Source organism: Macrobrachium rosenbergii, chromosome 57, assembly GCF_040412425.1.
Source record: "Macrobrachium rosenbergii isolate ZJJX-2024 chromosome 57, ASM4041242v1, whole genome shotgun sequence".
In the NCBI taxonomy this organism is placed as follows: Eukaryota; Metazoa; Arthropoda; class Malacostraca; order Decapoda; family Palaemonidae; genus Macrobrachium; species Macrobrachium rosenbergii.
Window position 1 is genome coordinate 717,501 of NC_089797.1, and position 25,000 is coordinate 742,500.

General features: G+C 32.1%; 1 protein-coding gene across 4 annotated transcripts in view; it reads left to right on the forward strand.

Annotated features, from left to right (window-relative positions):
* LOC136837015 (uncharacterized) overlaps positions 1–25,000 on the forward strand; it is a 126,512-nt gene that overhangs the window by 66,437 nt on the left and 35,075 nt on the right. For 3 of the 4 annotated variants that reach the window (XM_067101557.1, XM_067101558.1, XM_067101556.1), the window contains exons 2-3: positions 6,789–6,988; positions 23,372–23,460. In XM_067101557.1, the coding sequence (XP_066957658.1) occupies positions 23,438–23,460 (23 nt within the window). In that variant the 5' untranslated portion in view covers positions 6,789–6,988; positions 23,372–23,437. The remainder of the gene's footprint in view (positions 1–6,788; positions 6,989–23,371; positions 23,461–25,000) is intronic. The other variant, XM_067101559.1, reaches the window with a different exon arrangement.

A 25,000-nucleotide genomic window follows, 5' to 3' on the forward strand; every position in this document is an offset into this window, starting at 1 on the left:
AGTAGGATAATCATTTACAAGTGCAAAAGACATTTGCTTGGTCTACATTTGGCTGCCTAGAATACTGTAGTTTCTTGTATTTTCAGCTGTATTTAGTTGACTAAAACCTCTGTAGGTTTTTGTATCCTAAACTACGTTTAGAAGACTAAAACAACTAGCTGTAGTTTCTTGTATCTTAAGCTGTTATTCAGTTGACTAAAACCTCTGTAGGTTTTTGTATCCTAAACTGCATTTAGAAGACTAAGACTATAATATTTTGTATCTTAGACTACATATTTTGTATCTTAGACCACATGCTATATAGCTGGCTGTAGTTTCTTGTGTCTTAAACTATATTTAGTTGACTTAAAATTCTGTAATTTATTTTTGTGTCCCAGACCACATTCAGAAGACTAAAACTTTAATTTCCTGTAGCTTAGGCTACATTTATGTAGTGGACTGAAGACTCTGTGGTTTCTTGGATATTATATTACAATATATTCAGAAGACAAAAGCCAATTTATTTTATCCTAGACATTTGTATAGTTCAAGTTAAAGTTCAAGCGATGATGCAATGCACTAGTACCCTAATGCTGTCCTCCTTGCATTTTAATACATTTTTGATGTATTTGTTTATTTATTTTTGTATTTTTCATGAGTGAGATCTCTTCTTTCTGTATTTCCCTTTACTTTCTCTTACTTTCTAATGAGAGCCATATTGTTTGGAAGCTTGAATTTCAAGTCAGTGGCCCCTTTGGTGGGGTTTGTTCCATAATAATAATAATAATAATAATAATAATAATAATAATAATCATAATAATAATAATAATAATTTCTTTGCAAGCTTGAATTTCAGGTCAATGGTCCCTGTGGGTTTGTTCCATATGAGTAAGGTTCATCTTCTGAATAATAATAATAATAATAATAATAATAATAATAATAATAATAATAATAATAATAATAATAATAATAATTTCTTTGGAAGCTTGAATTTCAAGGCAATGACCCCTGTGGGTTTGTTCCATATGAATAGGGTTCATCTTCTGAATAATAATAATAATAATAATAATAATAATAATAATAATAATAATAATAATAATAATAATAATAATAATAATAATAATAATAATAATTTCTTTGGAAGCTTGAATTTCAAGGCAATGACCCTGTGGGTTTGTTCCATATGAGTAAGGTTCATCCTCTGAATAATAATAATAATAATAATAATAATAATAATAATAATAATAATAATAATAATAATAATAATTTCTTTGAAGCTTGAATTTCAAGGCAATGACCCTGTGGGTTTGTTCCATATGAATAGGGTTCATCTTCTGAATAATAATAATAATATAATAATAATAATAATAATAATAATAATAATAATAATAATAACAATTTCTTTGGAAGCTTGAATTTCAGGTTAATGGCCCCTTTGGTGGGCTTGTTCCGTATGGATAGGGTTCATCTACTGAATAATAATAATATAGTGGACTAAAGAATTAATGGTTTCCTGTATTTATACTACATTTAGCTAGCTAAAAACTATAATATCTTTGTGTCTTACACATTTTCGAACGAGACAGATAACGATTAGTGGTCGAAAATAGCCAGAAAATACAAGCATTACTGGGCTAAAAAATAAGGTTAAATTTGAAAAATAAAATAAAATTTAGAAAATAAGATAAAATTTGAAAATAAAATTTTAATAAAGTAAAATTTCAAAAATAAAAATAAAAATTAAAAAATCAAATAAATTCGAAAAAATGAAAAAAATATAAAAAATAAAATTTAAGAAATAAAACGACTAAATTTTAAATTTAATCTTAAACAAATTTTAATTTGAAAAATTTATAAATAAAATAAAATTTTAAAAATTTAAAAATTTATAAATAAAATTTTGTTTTTTAATGCTGAAGTAAAATTATCAAAAATATATTTTTTTTAAAATTTAATTTAAAATTTTGAAATTTCAAAAACAAGATCTTGTTTAAATTTATAAAATTTTTAAAATTTTATTTTATTTAAAATTTTAAAATTTTTAAACTTTATTTTTAAAATTTAAAATTTAAGAAATAAAATTAAATTTTAAAAATAAAGTAAAATTTTAAAAATGAAAAAATTTATAAATAAAATAAAATTTTAAAAATGAAAAAAATTTATAAATAAAACAAGATTTTAATGCTGAAGTAAAATTGCAAAAATATAAATTAAAATTTGAAAAATAAAATGAAATTTCAAAAACAAGATAAAATTTGAAAAGTAAAGCAAAATTTTAAAAACAAAATAAAATTTGTAAATGAAATAAAATTTTAAAAGTAAGATAAAATAAAAAATTTAAAAAATCTACAAATAAAACAAAATGTTTAAGATAAAAATTGAAATGGGGAAAAAATTTACAGGTTTTAAGGTATCCCTTTTTTCTTGAAAGCAGTAATCCTGAATGTGAACCGGACTGGGAAATTATAGATACTAAAATAGGTTTTAATGAGAGCGTCAAACAGAGAGATGGTTTAAATTCCTGTTTTACTTTCGTGGTAGCCACGCAGTCATTAGAGTTAAAAGAAGCAGATACTCGTATAACAAATTGAACTGGGGAAATTACAGGTTTTAAACTATCCCTTTTTTTCTTGAAAGCAGTTAGAAAGAGATTATTATCAATTAGGTGTATTTTTTTATTATTCCTGAAATTACATTCGTTCGGTTTAATAGTGTTATTATTATTCAGAAGATGAAGCCTATTCGTATGGAACAAGTCCACCACAGGGGCCATTGACTTAAAATTCAAGCTTCCAAAGAATATTGTGGTGTTCATTTGGAAGAAGTTAAAAAATTTATTATTATTATTATTATTATTATTATTATTATTATTATTATTATTATTATTATTATTATTATTATTATTCAGATGATGATGCCTATTCGTATGGAACAAGCCCACCAGGCCATTGACTTGAAATTGACTTAAAATTCAAGCTTCCAAAGAATATTAGGCTATGCTGTTCATTTGAATGAAGTTACAAGATTTATTATTATTATTATTATTATTATTATTATTATTATTATTATTATTATTATTATTATTATTATTATTATTATTATTATTCAGAAGATGAAACCCATTCGTATGGAACAAGCCCACCACAGGGGCTATTGACTTAAAATTCAAGCTTCCAAAGAATATTATGGTGTTCATTAGGAAGTAAGAGAGATTAAAGGGGAATACAGAAAGAAGATATCTCACTTATTAAAAAGAAAAAATAGATTAATAAATTAATGAATAGATAAAAACGTGTAGTTTCTGACAGAAGGGATATTGTATTGATTCAATTTCGAAGGATGGTAATAACTGAGAAAGAATTGTTAAAGAAAAAGATCATTTTTGTCTTAAAATTTCGTGAAAATTATCATACGAATTTGTTCTCAAACTGCGAGAAAAACAACTTAAAAAATCGTTCTCAATTTGAGTGAAAATTATTAACAGCAAATTGAGCTTAGAATGTGAGCATCAATAAAGAAACTTTTTGAACTTATTTTCGAGATTCGTGAATATTCCAAAGAGATATTATTCCGAAGTTACTTGACAATTTGAGAAATGGTTCTCAAATGACGCAGACATTATTGCAGAAGATTCTTCTCAAAGTTCGCGTGGATTGTAGCGTCAAAATATTCGATGACAGAACGGGATATATTCAGCGATGATATTCTGTCGAATAAACATATGTTTTGTATAAGATCCACAATAATAATATATCAATGTACTGAAGATGAGCCCAGGATAGGGTTCGAAAGCTTTTTGTGCATTTTTATAAAGTTTCACATCCCACCATTGGTATATTATTGTGGACCTTATACAAAATTACTCCTGTTCTCGACATTGAGAGTTCTACACAATAATAATAATAATAATAATAATAATAATAATAATAATAATAATAATAATAATAATAATAATAATAATAATAATAATCAGGCGTAAATTCTATTGTACGCGGACATTTGTAATACTGTCATAATGTGCAAAACGCTACAAAGTAAAACACGATAAAAGACTTCTAATAATTACAAAAATATGCCTGTTAAAATGTAAATGAAAATTTTCAAAAATATTTTAGGTGGGTAACTGGAATAAAGAAAGTATTGCAGAAAACCCAGCGTTGTTAGATGAACGAAATTGAAAATATCTCTTGTTGAAATTGAAAACATTCAAGAATATTTTAGAGACAAATAAAACATAAGTGAATCATTAAAATAGAGGATTATTCGATAAAATACAACATAATTAGGTAAACGGAATATTCTTAGAAAGAGAAAACTTATAAATTAAGGTAAGATTATTCCTGTAATGAGTCGAATGTTTATGCCATATTTTCTTTTTATTATAGACCTTTTTCTTAGTAAAACCTAACATTTTATCTTGTCCAGACCCGCAGAAAGCAAAACTCAAAAAATAAAATTAAGGAAAATGGAAGAAAGGAGAGACGTCCAAAGCTTGCAAACTCTCTGTCACTTTTATCCCTGTCACCACTAAGCTTCGGAACGCTCTTTCTTCTCCCGTTTTCCCTGTTCTTCTCCTCCCCCCTGAGTTCCCCCCCAAGAAAAGGTGATTGGATTGACCCTTCCAATCGGCTTGCTCATTTATTATTATTATTATTATTATTATTATTATTATTATTATTATTATTATTATTATTATTATTATATAATAATAATAATAATAATAATAATAATAATAATAATAATAATAATAATAATATTATTATTATTATTATTATTATTATTATTATTAAGAAATACAAAATAAACAAAAAAATATAGATAAAAATATATTAAAATGCAATGAGAATAGTATTAGGGTAGCAATGCATTGCTAATAAGAGAATAAAGTCCTTTCCGACCTCCTTCTTAGACCTTCTCGAGGGAGTCATCATGTGTGATTTTGCCTCATAAAATCCGGATGAGGAATTTTTATAAGTGTTTGGGAGCTCAGAAATCATCTCTCGTCTCCACATGATTTCGTCCGATGAATTTCGTTCACCAGTCCCTCGATCTTCCATTATTCACTTAAGTGTTTCTTTTTTTTTTTCGGGGCTCCAGGACCGCCCACTAATCAGAGAAATGTAAAATAGTTTCTGAAGTATTTTTTCGTTCAGGTCGTCGCTGTGAATTTGCATTATAAAGTACGTAACTTATCCAGTTTTTTTGTGTCGTTTATTTTCCGCGAAAAATTGACAATTGCAAGGTCCCGGTTCTGCTCTGTGGTTTGAAGTTGATTAAATTCCGTTCCTGTTAGATTCTTCATTTCTTATTTTTCTTAGCGTGTAAGAATATTATTTTATGTTTTTAAAGGCATGCATTATCGTAAATTGATATATTTTTTATGGACACATTTTTTCGTATAGAAATTTTTTTTACCATTATTTTAACTGGTGTACCCATACCAGATAATAAGACGGATTGGATGAAGGCTGAAGTGAGTAATTACACAGACTTTAATGTGAATAGTTACACAGCATTTGAACTGAGTAATTACACAGACTTTGAAGTGAATAATTACAGTCACTGAAGTGAATAATTACTCAGCCTTTGAAATGAATAATTATGCACCATTTGAGATGAATAATTACACAGCCTTTATTGTGAATAATTGCAGAATCATTGAAGTGAATAATTACTCAGCCTTTGAAGTGAATAATTACACAGCCTTTAAAGTGAATAATTACACAGCCCTCGAAATGGATAATTACAGTCTTTGAAGTGAGTAATTGCCAGCCTTTGAAGTGAGTAATTACACAGCCCTTGAAGTGAATAATTACACGCCAGTCGAAGTGTATAATTGCACAGCCTTTAATGTGAATAATTACAGAGTCACTGAAGTGAATAATTACTCAACCTTTGAAGTGAATAATTACACAGCCTTTAATGTGAGTAATTACCCAACCTTTGAAGTGAATAATTACACAGCCTTTGAAATGAATAATGCCACATCATTTGAAGCGAATAATTACACAGCCTTTAATGTGAATAATTACAGAGTCATTGAAGTGAATAATTCCTCAGCCTTTGAAATGAATAATTAAACAACCTGCGAAATGAATCATTACAGTTTTTGAAGCGAATAATTACACCGCCTTTGAAGTGAGTAATTACACAGCCTTTGAAATTAATAATTGCACACCATTTGATATGAACAATTACACAGCCTTCAATATGAATAATTGCAGCCATTACAGTGAACAATTACTCAGCCTTCGAAGTGAATAATTACACAGCCTTTGAAGTGAATAATCACACAGCCTTTACAGTGAATCATTACACAGCCTTTGAAGTGAATAATTACACAGCCTTCGAAATGAATAATTACAATCTTTGAAGTGAGTAATGAAATATCTTATTGCGGGTGAATGCCCTCAATTCTTAATGGCTCTTCCAGCGAGTGTTCATTTGCACAGATTATATTCTAACTCATGCTCTGAGGCGCCCCTAGCTAAAATACAGAACATTATCCTGTATAAAAGTAGTGTAACGTTCTGTAAAACACTGGTCCAACTGGTAATGCTGAAGAGGAAGACAAAAAGGCTCAAATGAGTAAGAGAATGAAGGATAAATCAAGACAGAAAGATACTTATTATCAAGTATGCAGCGAGAATGAAGATTGAGTAAAAAAATATATTACAAAAATTAGACAGATGACATCCATGGCACTCGTTGCATACGTATACAGAAATATATAAATAAAACACTGTAAAGCAAAAAGAAATTCAATGAAAACTTTAAAAACTACTTAATATAATTCCTTTATCATTCAGGTAATCAAGCAATATGGAAAGATGATGACGAAGACGAAAGGAAGAAAAAATAATAAAGAAAATTGGTTCAGTGAAGTTCTGTCGCTTTCTGGCAACCCCCCCAGAGACTCGGTGAGTCCCAGCCGTCCATATACGACTTTCCAGCGCTGACTGCTTCCAGACGTCTTGTGGTTCCAGGACGGGTAACAGCGCTCTTCCAGGTCAGTTAGAATATAAGGTGCTCTTTCCAGGTTGTGTTTGTGATTACTTTTATCTTTTATTCAAAGTTTTTCTGCTTGAATTCATTCATTTTCCTTGTGCTTGTGCTTACATATAGTTCATGTATACACACACGCACACATACACACACACACACACACACATATATATATATATATATATATATATATATATATATATATATATATATATACCCTAATACTATTCTTGCATTTCAATACAATTTTACCGATTTTTTAATTTATTTTTTCTTTGTTAATAAGTCATCTCTTCTTTCTGTATTCCCCATTATCTCCCCTTACTTCTTCCTTACGAAGCTTTTTTGTGCCCCATACTTTCGTTTTCCTCAAGTTATCAGATAATATGTCCTTTTTTAAGTCTGTTTCTGTCATTGCGTTCGTCAGTTTACAATGTTTATTACTTTTGCTTCATAATGTTAATCGTTCCAATTTCCTTTCTTCTCCTCTCTATAGATTAACCATGTTCAAATTTCTTCATTTTCTTCCTGTTACTTCTTTCTAATGGACACTATCATATTCTTTGAATTTTAATAATAATAATAATAATAATAATAATAATAATAATAATAATAATAATAATAATAATAATAATAATAATTATTATTTTTATTATTGTTATTATTATTATTATTATTATTATTATTATTATTATTATTATTATTATTATCATCTTATTAATAAGCTTAATTCCATCTAATAATAATAATAATTCATAATAATAATAATAATAATAATAATAATAATAATAATAATAATATCTTTTGTAACTTCTTCCAAATAAGCAACATATTCTTTGGAAGCTTGAATTTCAAGTCAGTGGCCCCTTTGGGCTTGCTCCATATGAATAGGGTTCATCTTCTGAATAATAATAATAATAATAATAATAATAATAATAATAATAATAATAATAAATAAATCTTGTGTTTTCATAAACAGCGCCATAGCGATTCACCAGTGTTCATTACCTCTCGTCATTACCTGTTACACACACCTTTCGTGACCTCCCCTCATTATCAGCCATCTTTATTCCCCGTAAAAACACTTCTTTTTTTCATTCTTATTTATCTTATTCGGCTCACGTGCAATCTGCTCCTTGCAATTTATTGCTGTTTGTTTCGTGCGTCATTTTCATAAATTATTTTGAGGGGTTTGTTTCACAGAAATTTATTTTTGCGTGTATGTGTGGACGTTGGCTTCTATGCTTAATCGTGTGTAACGAGTATGTGCATACATACATACATACATACATACATACATACATACATACGTATATGCAAACATACATATATACATACATACATACATAAATACATACATACATACATACATGCTTTATAAATAAAGGAATATATACATTAGTATTAATGGACAAGAAAAAATCGAAACAATGGCTATTAATATTGACCTTCTATATTAAATCATGTGTAACGAGTATATACATACATACATACAACTTTGTAAATACAGGAATGTATACATTTGTATTAATGGACAATAAAACTTTGTAAATGGCATTAATATTGACCTTCTATTATTTAATCAGAACCAATGGCTAGTATATATAGACATACATATTTAATCATACATACATACATACATACATACATACATACATACAACTTTATAAACAAAGGAATATATACATTAGTATTAATTAACAAGAAGAAATTAAAACAATGGATGTTAACATTGACGGTGGAAGAGTAGAAGCAGCTGATTCGTAAAGACAACTTGGATATAAAATTAATGTAACAGATGAAGGTAGAATGAAAAAAAGAAAGGAAGGTAGCAGAGTGAGTGCTGAAGATTGGGAATGCTCCGCGAAGGGACTGTTGAGCCAACTATCCTTTATGGGAGTGAAGGTTGTGTTGAATGGCTATGAAATGTCGCTTTTTATTTTAGTTTTCTGTAAAAGAAAACTATTATGCCCAGCTTTGTCTGTCCATCCGCACTTTTTTCTGTCCTCACTTTTTCTGTCCGCCCTCAGATCTTTAACAATTCTGAGGCTAGAGGGCTGCAAATTGGTATGTTGATCATCCATCCTATAATCGCCAAACATATACCAAATTGCAGCCATCTAGCCTCAGTAGTTTTTATTTTATTTAAGATTAAAGTTAGCCATAATCGTGCGTCTGGCAACGATATAGGATCAGCCACCACCGGGCCGTGGTCAAAGTTTCATGGGCCGCTGCTCATACAGCGTTATACCGAGACCACCGAAAGATAGATCTATTTTCAGTGGCCTTGATTATACGATGTACAGAAAACTCGATTGACTCTTTGGTGCGTTTTTTACTTGCTTGCTATGAAAGCTAGACGTCACCATAACAAGACTGGACTTTTGCGATAAGATTTGCAAGATACTTATCGATCTTGATAGGAATTTTAGTAAAATATTTCAGGACAAGAAGGGCATAGAGTTTTTGGAAAAATTAACCTCAAAATTTCTGTATTTTTCTGGCCTCATAAAACGCATAAAGACAATATCTCCTCCCATATTATAAACATTTTGAAAGTTTTTTTTTTTGGGGGGGGGGGCAGGCACGAAATTCAATTATTCTTATATCCTACTTTTCTTTGAATGATTATTTTAGACAGATTTTTAGACCGTAATTATAAACCCCATTATTCTGAAGATAATATCTGCATAAGGTATGTGTATGCCATTTTGACTTCCTGGAATCCTATTTGAGGAGATTTTAAGAAGTTATCTAATAAACTGAACAACCTTGCCCAGAGAATTAAATTTAGATCAGAATGGGAAAAGGACAGCAGATTGCATTTCTTGGACGTACAAATAATTAGGTTTTCCACAAACTACAAATTCACAATTTACAGAAAATCGACTTTCTTGATATCAATTTCTTTAGTTGCCGTGGTATCTCAGTAATTGCTGAACTGACAAGAATATTATTTTCGCATACCATAAGTATCTGTTTCCATGAATATATGAAACAGACTTTAAAAAATTCTGTAGGAATTCGTGAGCAAAAGTCTTCCCCCCTCAAATAACTGACTTTATAGATCCAACATCCTTTTCTGTAGTTGCCATGATATCTGAGTAAATGCTGAACTGACAATAATAATATTTTCATATCCCGTAAGGATCAGTTCCCCTGAATATAAAGGAAACGAACTTTAACATACTGTAGTAATTCGTGACTAAAAGTCTTCCCTCAAATACCACCGAATACTCATTAAAAGAAAAATAATAAAAGAGGTTTTTGTAATGCGAATCCGATTCTCTTCCTCCCTCCCCTAATGAGAGGTCAAATAAAACGCACAAAATAATGGAATAAGAACAAGTGGAAGAGAATGAAGAATATTAATGCGACATTGTGGAGAGACAAAGTCATTTTAAAGATGATGACCGCTACTCATTATCCTCAAGATTTGGACGAGAACGGAAGGATTCCGGGTCCCTTCATTGTAACCCCTTAATTTAGACTTCTTGGAGAAGTAGTAATTATCTCCTGTACTGTAACGAGACTTTATATATACAGTATATACGTATGTTTGTGTGTGTGTGTTGTGTATGTATATATATACATTATATATCATTATATACATATATATACATAATATTTATATATATATATATATATATATATATATATATATATATCTGTATATATATATATGTATATATATATATATATATATATATATATATATATATATATATATATATATATATATATATATATATATATATATAGAGAGAGAGAGAGAGAGAGAGAGAGAGAGAGAGAGAGAGAGAGAGAATTAAAATACGCACCAGACTGTGTGTGTGTGTGTACAAGTGTACGAGGGGAGTGTGTGTGTGTATATATATATATATATATATATATATATATATATATATATATATATATATATATATATATATACACTCCCTCGTACACTTGTACACACACACACACACACACACACACACTCTGGTGCGTATTTTAATTCTCTCTCTCTCTCTCTCTCTCTCTCTCTCTCTTTCTCTCTCTCTCTCTATATATATATATATATATATATATATATATATATATATATATATATATATATATATATATATATATATATATATATATATTCAGAGAGAGAGAGAGAGAGAGAGAGAGAGAGAGAGAGAGAGAGAGAGAGAGAGAGAGAGGAAAATAATAATTAGAAACCGCACAAAATCGCAGACCTTTTCTTCCACCTCTTCCAGATTCGTGCAAGCTTTCCCCAAATTCGCGTGACTGAACAAAAGGATACATTTTTCCTATCGACTGTTTATTCCCCACATTTATCGATCCTGTTGCAAATTGTTGCCCTCTATTCCCGGGTCTTTATTTTGCGTTGTTTTATTTCGGTAATGTGAAGGTCACTGTGGTATTTGGGTAATGTGTTTTATATATATGTATATATATATATATATATATATATATATATATATATATATATATATATATATATATATATATATGTACATGATATATGTATATTCATATGTATATACATATATATATATATATATATATATATATATATATATATATATATATATTTATATATATATATATATATATGTATTTTTTTATATATATATCTATGTATATAATATTGAAGGATAAAACTAATTATATGATTAATGTTAATGGAATTACTATATATATAGAGAGATATAGACATTCTAGTACCAATCTTGAAGGACAAAACTAATTAGAGATTAAGAGGAATTACTGTTAGAGAGAGAGAGAGAGAGAGAGAGAGAATGCACAGTTTGTTAATGTCTCTCTTGCAAACTTTCTCCGGTGCGAAATATTAAAATTTCACGTATTATTATTATTATTATTATTATTATTATTATTATTATTATTATTATTATTATTATTATTATTATTATTATTATTATTATTTTTCCATTTCACAGAAATGGACACTTTTTTGTGATAATGTTTTCTGTTAAGTTATTTATTAATATGTCCCTTTTATTTCTACTTCTTCAATCACGTTCTCCAGTTCCAATACTTATTCCGTTTTTCTTTAAGTTATTAATCATTCTAATTTCCTTTCTTTTCCTGTCTGTAGATTAACCATGTTCAAGCTTATTCATTTTCCTTCTGTTACTTCTTTCTAATGAACACCATCATATTCTTTGGAAGCTTGAATTTCAAGTCAACGGACCGTGTGGGCTTGATCCATCTGAATAGGGTTCATCTTCTGAATAATAATAATAATAATAATAATAATAATAATAATAATAATAATAATAATAATAATAATAATAATAATAATATCCTTTGTGACTTCTTTCCAATGAACACCATATTCTTTGGAAGCTTGAATTTCAAGTCTATGTTCTCTGTGGTAGGTCTGTTCCAGATGAATAGGGTTCATCTTCTGGTCTTTTCATATTCAGCTTGAATTTCAATGTGGTAGGTCTGTTCCAGATGAATAGGGTTCATCTTCTGTTATAATAATAATAATAATAATAATAATAATAATAATAATAATAATAATAATAATAATAATAAATAATCCATCATTTATTACATTTCTCTTTAAAGTATTCATCGTTCTCATTTCCTTTTTTCCGTGTCCTTAGATCAGCCATTTTCAAGTTCATTCATTTTCCTTTCTCTGGTAATGACTTTCATCACCGGATCATTTTCCCTTCAGGGCGCCATAAACTTTTGACTATTTTTGCCTCTTTTTATGGCTTCTATTCATAGCCCAGTTTACGCCCCTGATTAAGCTTCTGGCGATCATTATGACTCAGCTTTTCCCTCTAAATTGGCCTCGGGAATTGAGGCGTCTCACTGCCTCGCCTCTGATCCAAATTGCAATCGGGTAATAATTTTTTTTTTTTTGTGTGGTAAGATTTGTTCTTCTTCTTCATACTAAATAATTTCTTTAAAGGAACCGAAGATGAAACTCGTCTTTGGGTTTTGGTTGTCAAATTTGTCGGTTCAGTAATTTCCAACGGCAGTTTTACTTTTCTGTAAAAGAAAACTATTGAGATGGCTATATGTCCGTCCGCCCCCAGATCTTAAAAACTACTGAGGCTAGAGGGCTGCAAATTGGCATGTTGATCATCTACCTACCAATCACCAAACATACCAAATTGCAGCCTTCTTGCCTCAGTAGTTTTTATTTTATTTAAGGTCAAATTTAGCCATGATCGTGCGTCTGGCACCTCAGCAACACAGGCCACCACTGCCGGCTGAAAGTTTCATACAGCATTATAAGCTGTACAGAAAACTCGATTGCGTCGAAGGAACTTCGGTGAATTTTTTACTTTTTTTCATTGAACTCAATCATTTTGTTACCTCACATTATGGCTTAATGAATCATAACTGGGTTTATTGAGCAATGTATGATTAAAAATTTATGTCATTTTTATTCTAAAATTTATCTGGCTACAATGAATTTATCAACATCCACAGTTTAAGCTCAGTCTCTTAATTCTGAATTCAGTGGAATATAAACAGATGAATCATTCTTCTGGTGACGAATCACTTCCAGATTTCTGTTTTCAGATCACCTGGCCGATCGTTCAGACAGAGCACAGGTGCTCCAGCCGTCACGTACAGCCATCAGGAAAACATACGATGATTAAGCTTCTGTGTAAAGAGCAACAAGCTTTAGTTTACTCCATCTTCACAGAGTTCAATTTCATGACAGTTGGACTTATTCCAACTTTAACATTAAACTTTTATGTAGCATAAAATAACAGGGTTTAGGTTATAGAACTTTATCTGGCATTATCGTTAGTAAGGACTTTTCTGTGAGGACCCGAAGCTGTGTTTACAATAATTTCCTCCCACATAAGAACAGGAAGCAGAATGATCTCAATATGAAATCAAACGTCCGAAGATTGAGTCTTAATTTGCGGAAATTGGCGCCCATCGAGGAAAGCATTCGTTCCAAATACTACTCATTCGTCTCATCTTCACGGAATTATTCCAAACCTTATTAAACTGGACTATGTTTACTTGAAAAGACTCTCTGGAACACAGCCGAAATTACAATATGTCTTGAAAATCATTAGGCCGATGCCACATTGATTTCTTTAAAAAGCAATTCTCTTAAACCTTTGAAGACTGCAAATTACTTTACTCATTAAAGAAGTCAGTAACAAACAAGTAAAAAATGCGCCGAAGTACAGCCTCTACAGCGCATAATCAAGGCCACCGAAAATAGATCTATCTTTCGGTGGTCCCTGTATAATGCTGTATGAGCCGCGGCTCATGAAACAGTCCACCGGCCCGGTGGTGGCATGTCCTATATCGTTGCCAGAAGCACGATTATAGCTAACTTTAACCTTAAATAAATTAAAAACCACTGAGGCTAAAGTGCTGCATTTTGGTAGCTTTGATGATTGGGTGGTGGATGATCAGCATACCAATTTGCAGCCCTCTAGCCTCGGTAGTTTTTAAGATCTGAGGGCGGGCAGAAAGAAGTGCGGACGGACAGACAAAGCCGGCACAACAGTTTTCTTTTACAGAAAACTAGTAAAGCAAAAACGGGACATAGTCAACATTTCTTCACAAAAAGGAGAACTTGGTCACAAATCTCCTTGCTAGAATTTTGCCTTCAATCGACTCTGAACAAGGTAAATATTTGATATATTGCACGTAATTACACAGAAATACTGAAATAACTAAAAATGGTGATCTACAAACCAGGAATTAAACGAGTTGACGAGAGAAACTAATAAAACACAATTCTTTTCTTATAATGAATTTTTTTTCCACGACTTCAGCGTGACTTGTGTTTATGCTAGGCAGTCTAAAATTCAGAGATTCTCTCAGTCACGAAATGCCAGTTCTGGACTGAACTAAATCACCGTCATTTGAGCCCGGACGGTGAGATACGATGTCTATTCTTGGGTATTCGGCGGAATTTCTACAAAGTTCAATTTCCCCCAGGAAGATAATGTCTTCGCTGATGCTCTGATATATAACTGGATATCATACGAAAGTAAATCTCAGATGATGGATTGTGCATGAACGCATTTATTTCGAAGACTCTGTCTCTCTCTCTCTCTGGATTTATATATATATATATATATATATATATATAAATTTATTTATATATATATATATATATATATATATATATATATATATATATATATAAATATATATATATACTGTATATATATATATATATATATATATATATATATATATATATATATATATATATATATATATATAATTTATATACATATGATATTGTAATTTCTCACGTCCTGAAAATAAAAGGAATTGGTACCAAGACTTTCAACTTTTATTCCTGAAGATGACTTTGGAATAATAGTTGAAAGTCTTGGTACCACTTCCTTTATTTTCACGTGAGGACTTTATATATATATATATATATATATATATATATATATATATATATATATATATATATATATACATATATATATATATACATATATATATATATATATATATATATATATATATATATATATATATATATATATATATATATATATATATATGTACTGAACGGAGCCCTCCACCTCACAGACATACTGAACGCGGCCATTTAACCTATACATACTTCACAGTACCAATTAAAGGGGACATTCCTGCTCACAGAGCCACTGAACGCGGCCGTTCCAGCTCGGGAACCCACTGAATGGAGCCATTCCAATTCAGGCACCCATTGAACGAGACCTATACTGCTCAAAAACTCACTGACCTATTGACCCATTTCTGATCACCGATCCGCTGAATGGGGCCATTCTATCTTACAAACCCATCGAATCAGACCATTCCATCTTACTGTCCCAGGAAATGGGGCCCATTCTACCTTAAGTAGCCAATGAACGAGGCCTTTCTCTTTATAGATGCAATGAACATGGCCAGTCCTCTTAATGGATCCACTTAGAGTAGGGGAGGCTGGTTCTACCATCCCACCCTACAGAGCCAATGAACGAGGCCACTCCACCTTTCATAATCAATGAACGGCGCCAATCTTCTAGACAGATGCATTGAACAAAAACTCTTCCACCTTATAGATCCACTGAACAGGGCCATTGCACCATAAACACCTCTTGGACGAGGCCATTCCAGCATGTGAACCACTGAGCGACCCGTCCAATATTTTAGACTAACTGAACTCGGCCTCTCCACCTCACAGATCCACTGAACAGGACCATCCCACCTTACAGACGTCTTGATCGAGCCATTCCTCCTCGCATACCCACTGAACGAGGCCATTCCAGTTCACAGACCGACTGAATAAGGTCTTTCCAGCTTGCAGACCCTCTGAACGGGTCCTTGCCACCCCATAGACCCACTGAACGAGGCAGTCCAGTTTGCAGACCTACTGAACAAGGCTGTTTCAGCTCACAGACCCACTGAACGCTGCCATTCCAGCTCACAGACCTGCTGAACAAGGCTGGTACAGCTCGCAGACCCTCTGAACGGGGCCTTGCCACTTCACAGACCCATTGAACGAGGCCAATCCAGCTTGCTGACCTACTGAACAAGACTGTTTCAGGTCACAGACCCACTGAACGCTGCCGCTTCAGCTCACAGACCTGCTGAACAAGGCTGGTACAGCTCTCAGACCCTCTGAACGGGGGAATGCCACCTCACAGACGCACTGAACAGGGCCATTCCGCCTTCCAGACCTCTTGAACGAGCCAATTTTTTATAGAGTAACTGACCAGAGTCACTATTGTATTACAGACTACGTGTCACACTAAGAATTCCCTGAGGTGTTACGGAAATCATTACCAATCCTCAACAAGCGTCACGCAACTGCAAAATCCAATTTTGGCAAAATTTGTTAAAAGATTTATTGTCAGGCTGGAGATATTGATAGTTTTAGTGCGTGCTTGAGAAACATTTTGAGAATCATTTTGCTTGCCCGAGTGAGCGCAAGGAAGCGTTATGTACCCAAACATTTGGCGTATTGTGGAATGCTACTCGTAGAAATCGTTAATCCTCTTGGGATTACTCTTTCCCGCGATTTATGGATTTATTCCTTCCACTGTCAGGCTTGTGGTCTTCCCCCTGCTTCTGTTTTGCATCAGTCTTAAAGACTTGCTTACTTCAACAGGCAGAAATTACGATTTTTGCTTCGTCCAAGTCAGCAGGTTTATTTCTTCCCAAGTCAGTAGACTTATTTCTTCCCAAGTAGACTTATTTCTTCCTAAGTAGACTTATTTCTTCCCAAGTCAGTAGACTCATTTCTTCCCAAGTCAGCAGACTCATTTCTTCCCAAGTCAGCAGGCTTATTTCTTCCCAAGTCAGCAGGCTTATTTCTTCCCAAGTCAGCAGACTTATTTCTTCCCAGACTTATTTCTTCCCAAGTCAGCAGACTCATTTCTTCCCAAGTCAGCAGACTCATGTCTTCCCAAGTCAGCAGACTTGTTTCTTCCCAGACTTATTTCCTCCCAAGTCAGCAGACTCATTTCTTCCCAAGTCAGTAGACTTATTTCTTCCCAAGTCAGCAGACTCATTTCTTCCCAAGTAGACTTATTTCTTCCCAAGTAGACTTATTTCTTCCCAAGCAGACTTATTTCTTCCCAAGTAAATAGACTTATTCTTCCCAAATCAATAGACTTATGTCTTTGCAAGTCAATAGACTTATTTCTTCCCAAGTCAATAGACTTATTTCTTCGCCAGTAAATAGACTTATTTCTTCCCAAGTAAATAGACTCATTTTCCCCCAAGTCAATAGACTTATTTCTTCGCAAGTCAATAGATTTATTTCTTCGCGAGTCAATATACTAACTTCTTCGCAAGTAGATAGACTTATTTCTTGGTAAATAAATAGACTTATTACTTTGCAAGTAAATAGACCCATTTCTTCGCAGGCAAATAGATTCATTTCTTCGCAAGTAAATCGACTTATTCCTTCCCAAGTAGACTTATTTCTTCGCAAGTCAATTGACTTATTTCTTCGCAAGTCAATAGACTTATTTCTTCGCAAGTCAATTGACTTATTTCTTCGCAAGTCAATAGACTTATTTCTTCGCAAGTCAATTGACTTATTTCTTCGCAAGTCAATTGGCTTATCCTATAATCGTAACTGGAAAAAAAGAAAACCCTTTACAAGTGATTCTGGAAAGTCACTTACCCTTTTGAATTTCTAGTTCCTCTTTGCCCCTTATGAAAGAATTCTTTTACCTGCCGAAGGTTTCAGCAATGCATTAATGCTAATCTGACGATTATTTAGCCGGAGTTTAATTCCTTAGTGAGACTCTTATAAGAAATGAGATTAACTGGATTTTCAAATATGAGAGAAGTATTCTCTCAGTCTTCTAATGCAATGATATATATATATATATATATATATATATATATATATATATATATATATATATATATATATATATATATATATATATATATATATATATATTGTATATATTTTTTTGTGTGTATTTAGGTTTTAGCCAAGATGAAGCCTGAAATATCAATTATTAAATCAAATGTCATCAAATGCCATTGATTATGCTACAGATAGTAATCAACTTCTATTGTATGCTTTACACAAACTAAATAATAAAGTAGCCAAATTATAATCAGCCTCTTTATGGCTGGCCTTATGCCAGCGTGATGGTAAGGTGAATATGACTGGTGTGGACTTATGAACTCGCACAGTTCAACCATAAGAAATTTGAGGAATTAGCTGTAAGGTGGTATGTGGCAAACACACAAATTGATGAAGATTCGTTGACTCTGATTTGCCAATTGATTCTTTATTGACTCTTATATCAAAATTTTACGTAGCTTGATATCAATTCGTTGACTTTTTTTAAAATTTGTTTTTTTTTAAATCTTTATAGTACCCAGACTCTTATATCAAAATTTTACGTAGCTTGATATCAGGATTTACACAATGAAACAAATCGCAAGTTAAAAAAAATTAATGAGAAATCTATCAATCGACAAAGCGATAAGGACTGAAAAATCAAGGCCAATCTTTTGCAATTTTGGCTTATTGTTTAACAAACGCAGAATACATTACGCTTTAATCTTTAAAAAATATCTTTCCTAAACCTAAACCACCAATGATAAAATAAATTTAACTGTTTCAATTCTGATTGCTTGCTGGCGAAATAAAAAAAAAACTGCTGCCTGATGCTTTCAGCTCGAGTTGATATCTAGATGTTATCTAGGTGTTATCTAGACACTGTTTATTTCTTAGAATCAAACTTTCATATTGTGGCAGAGGGCAGTCTTGCAGCTTCAGTGGACTCTACCTTGCTTTATATTTAGTTGACTCCTGAGGCAAGTAAAGCCAGTCTCTTGGATTTTTCAGTGCAACAAGTGCTTCTTCCCGTAGGAGGTGCACTGTCAGCATTACTGAAGGGTCTTTGCAGCGTCCCTTCGGCCCCTAGCTGCAACCCCTTTCATACCTTTTACTGTACCTCCATTCATATTATCTTTCTTCCATCTTGCTATCCACCCTCTCTAACAATTATTTCACAGTGCAACTGCTTTGAGGTTTTCCTCCTGTTACGCCTTTCAGACCTACTTACTCTCAGTTTCCTTTCCAGCGCTGAATGACCTCATGGGTCCCAGTGCTTGGCCTTTGACCTAAACTCTGTATTCCATTCCATTCCATTCCAGCAAGCGCTTCTGGATTTACCAACTGAAATAGCAACCTCTTGGTAAGTTTCTCATTGATCAATATCTGCGTATTTCAGTCATATTTTGTCCGTCCGCACTTTTTTCTGTCCGCACTTTTTTCTGTCCGCACTTTTTCTGTCCGCACTTTTTCTGTTTTTTTCTGTCCGCCCCCAGATCTTAAAAACTACAGAGGCTAGAGGGCTGCAAATTGATGTGTTGATCATCCACCCTCTAATCATCAAACATGCCAAATTGCAGCCCTCTACCCTCAGTAGTTTTTATTTCATTTAAAGTTAAAGTTAGCCATAATCGTGCTTCTGGCAACTATATAGGATAGGCCACCACCGGGCCGTGGTTAAAGTTTCATGGCCCGCTGCTCATACAGCATTACACCGGGGACCACCGAAAGATAGATCTATTTTCGGTGGCCTTGATTATACGCTGTAGCGTCTGTGCAGAAAACTCGATTGCACCGAAGAAACTTCGGCTACTGGGATTTGTGATTGGTTGAGAATTACTCGTCGGAGGCGTAGTATCTTTGTAGACTGTTACGTGATATATTTCAAGGATATTGTGAAATTTTCCATAGGGAGTTGAAAAATGATTGGTGTGTTGATATACTCAACTTCGATGTGGACATTTTGTACATTTCAACAATCATTCCGATACACTGAAACGGAACACCTCATTGACAAAAGAAAAAAAAGAAAAATAATTTACTCAGACTGGACACTGGTCAGATGCTAATGAGAAGCCGCTATGTTGGCGATTCAGAACAGGTTTTAATAGGATTTCTGTGCGTCATCCTGATGGCGATACGGACATAATTCTCAGTAGATTTTCGTGGGCTATTCTGATGGCGATCCAGACATTAATTAAAAATATATATATATTTATTAATCTGATTATGATCCAAAGATTTTATCGACGTTCATACGTTATTCTGATTCCGTTCCTGCCACAGTTTTTGAGGAGCGTTTCATGCATAATTTTGTTCCAGCTTTTCACTGGATTTTCATTGATTTTTCAACGTGATAATCCGCGTATGTATGTGGCACGGGTTTCCATGAGAAATTTGAGGAAAGCCCCTTTTAGTTTTTCGTTAAGCCACATTCGTCAGGAGAAAAACATTGAGAGAAAATGAACGCGTAGGTTCCAGCGCTTAGCTCTGGCCTAAACTCTAGATCCTATCCTCAAAAGGCTAAATAAACATTCAGCAAACAATTACCTGTGAAAAGACTTCTTCAGAAGCCTTGTAAAGACTTGTCGTGTTCGCGATAGAAGCGTGATGAAGTTGTTATACAACCAGAAAAGAATAAATGCTATGAAGGCGAAAGTCTAGACAGATGATTATTATGTCATGCTTCAGAAAGTAAAAAAAAAAAAAAAAAGGAAATCGTAAATTATGTGGTTTTAGAGGAAAGGCTCGCGTTATAGCAGCCTTAATCCACCGTTTAGTCTTCTTCTTTTTTTTTCTGTGCGTATCGAAGCTAGGTTTCTACGGTAGGCTGCAAACTGAACGGGCGATAGACAGTTATACGAAGATTGGCTAGGCGGTGTCTGTCACGCCATTGTTTGTTTGTTATTTTTTTTCTTGTTCCTTCTCTCTCTCTCTCTCTCTCTCTCTCTTGCATAAATCTCTCTCTCTCTCTCTCTCTCTCTCTCTCTCTCTCTCTCTCTTCTCTTGCATAAATACACACTCTCTCTCTCTCTCTTCTCTCTCTCTCTCTCTCTCTCTCTCTCTCTCTCTCTCTCTTCCTCTTGTTGCATAAATGCACTCTCTCTCTCTCTCTCTCTCTCTCTCTCTCTCTCTCTCTCTCTCTTCTCTCTCTTACTTCTCTTGTTCATCTCTCTCTCTCTCTCTCTCTCTCTCTCTCTCTCTCTCTCTCTCTCTCTCTCTCTCTCTCTCTCTCTCTCTCTCTCTCTCTCTCTCTCATCTTTTTTCTCTTGTTGTATAATAGAAACTTTCACTAGAACGTTAGAGATAACTTTACTTCGAATATATTTATTTATTTATTTATTTATTTGTTTATTTATTTATTTATTTTTATTTATTTTTTTACTTATTTCTATTTATTTAGCTGTCATTAATTTGCACAAAAGCCCTCAAAGAAAAAAATAGAATTTATTCCAAGAACCCTAAGGACTATCCGAGAACCAAATGAAATTTATTCCATGAATTTTTTTTAAATGCAATTTATTCCTCAAAATTTTAAGGTTTCCTGTGGCTGAAAAAATTTTTTGGATAAAATTTTATGATTCCTTCGTCATCAACTGGAATTTATTCATAAAGAAATTCCGAGATTATTTCCAATATCAGATTGTAATTTATTTCAAAAAACTGTTGTGGGTTTTATCATCGCAGACTCATTCTTTATGCAAATTTTTTCGATGAAATTTATTCCATAAAACTTTTAGGTTTTTCCTTTACACCGAACAATTTTTTTCAGTAAATTTGTCAGGATAAAAAAAAAAAAAAAGTTTCCCCGCCCCATCGCGCGCCGGCGACAAGCGGAATTTATTCCAAAACCTTTCAATGTATTCCCTGAATCAGAGGGAATTTATTCCACAAAATATTAATTTTCCCAAGTGGATGGGATTTATTTTTTCCATAAACAATTTTTTTTATCCTTTTGTACAGGTGAGTATTTCTTTCTAATGTCCTTTCATTATCTTTAATTATTTTCTAATAGTCTGTTTATTATTATTATTATTATTATTATTATTATTATTATTATTATTATTATTATTATTATTATTATTATTATTATTCAGAAGATGAAACCTATTCATATAGAACAAGCCCACTACAGGGGCCATTGACTTGAAACTCAAGCTTCCACAGACTATTATTATTATTATTATTATTATTATTATTATTATTATTATTATTATTATTATTATTATTATTATTATTATTATTATTATTCAGAAGATGAACCCTATTCATATGGAACAAGCCCACCACAGGGGCCACTGGCTTTAAATTCAAGCTTCCAGAGAATATTATGGTGTTCATTCGAAAGAATTCATCATCATCTTCATTATCCTCTAATGTTATTTTTGGTGGCCCTCCTTCAGGCCTTTTAGTGGTCCGTCTGGAGGGACCCATTAGTTAAAAATCTGTTTTTATATAACTGCTGACTCACAACTGTTTATAAACAGATATGCCTTTAACTTCATCTTGACTGTTTACAGGTTTTCACATCTCTTTAAATGTTGGATGAACTTACTGAATTGTATAGCACCATATGGAGGTAGTGCCGTCAGTGCATCTCACTCCGTGCACTGTAGGCATTATTTAAGGTTCTTTGCAGCATCCCTTCCATAGGCCCCTAGCTGCAACTCCTTTCATTCCTTTCACTGTACCTCCTTTCATATTCTCTTTCTTCCATCTTACTCTCCACTCCCTCCTAACAATTCTTTCACGGTGCAACTCCGATGTTTTCCTCCTAATACACATTTAAAACATTTTAACTCTCAGTTTCCCTTCCAGCGGTGAATGACTTCATCCTAGGCCCCAGAGCTCGCCCTTTGGTCTAAATTTTTATATTCCATTCCATACTGAATTGTATAGGAACAATTTCCAGCAACTACCTTGACACAACAAGAATGTTTCAGTTTTAAACATAAAACAAAATCACTTTCATCTCTTCAAAAGAAATAATTACACATACATAGCAACGTCATGTTGTTAGCAAAAGAACACGAAGATAAACACACATGAAACTTTTTTTTTTTTTCTTGTCATCCACAGACAAAATAGAGGATTTTGTCTAAGGAATAACTCTCAGGGAACTTTTGAACACCACACCGCCTCACAATGAACACTCTCCACAAACAAAGGTATGACAACAGGGTACTGTCATTTTTGTACAGGTAACAATCGATCTTCCACGTGAATCACACACAGATAAAATTATCTTAAAATTTGCAAACATGTTTTGGTTAATTTTCTATTACCTTATTTCACAGGATGTTGTTGTGTTCTGTACAGGTAACAATCAAGACTCCAAAATAAGTTAAACAAAAAATCATCTAAGATAATTAATTAACAAAGATTTTGGTTGACTCGTTAATGTTTGATCACTTCTAATGTTTTACTGTATACGTATTGTCATTGCTTTGACAGACACAACATCATAAATCTCACAAACAGATGAAGTTGACAATTCTTGAAAATAACACAGATTCACAAACAACTCCAAACAAGTTTAGATTATAATTGATTTCTTGGAGGTTGCGAATTTTTTACAATATTCAAAATACAGGTGAATTTTTGAGAATATAGTTGATTTCATGAGAAATTATTTTTGGACGTTTTTTAAAATAGTACAGATTCACAAACTAGTCAAGAAATGGAGATTACAATTGATTTCTTAAAGGTTGTGATTTTTTTGACATTATTAAAAATACAGATTAATTAACCACTCAAACATTTTTGAGGATATAGTTCATAAAAAATTATTTTTGACATTTTTGAAAATAATACAGATTCACAAACTAGCAAAAAAAAATGGAGATTACAATTGATTTCTTGAAGGTTGTGATTTTTTTACATTATTCAAAATACAGGTTGTTAACCATTCAAAAATTTTTGAGGATATAGATCATGAAAAATTGTTTTTTGACATTTTTAAAAATAATACAGATTCAGAAACAACTCAAAACAATTTGAGAATACAATTGATTTCTTGAAGGTTGTGATTTTTTTACATTAAAAATACAGATTAATTAACCACCCCAAAATTTAGATAATAAAATTGATTTTATGAAGGTCAAAATTTTGTTGGCATTTTTTTATATATCACAGATTCACAAACCAGTCAAAAAATGTGAGAGTACGGGAGATTTTATGATTATAATTTAGTTGCAATTTTTAAAATGACACATTAAGAAACCATTCAAAAATCTTTGAGAATATAGTAGATTTCATGAAAAAAATTCTGCATTGTTGAAAATAAAAGACTCGCAAACCAGTCAAAGATTTTGAGAATGCCGTTGATTTAATAAAGAAAAATATTTTTTCGACCTTGCTGAAAATATAAGATTCACAAACCAGTCAAATATTTTTAGGAGCTTGTGATTATGTTGACATTTTTTTTTTTAAATAGCACAGATTATGATCTTACAGCACAAATTCACAAACTAGTCCAAACATTTTTGAGAATACACTTGATTTCATGTTAGTCATAATTGTCTTGAAATTTCTTAAAAATAACAATATAGATTCACAAACCATTCAGACATTTTAAGAATAGAACGACTTTAATTGATTTCTTGAAGCTTATGATTTTGTTAACATATTTCAGAATAACACAGAACCACAAACCAGTCAAAACTGTTTTCAATTTCTGACTGTTTTGTGGTTCTGTGTTATTGTTAT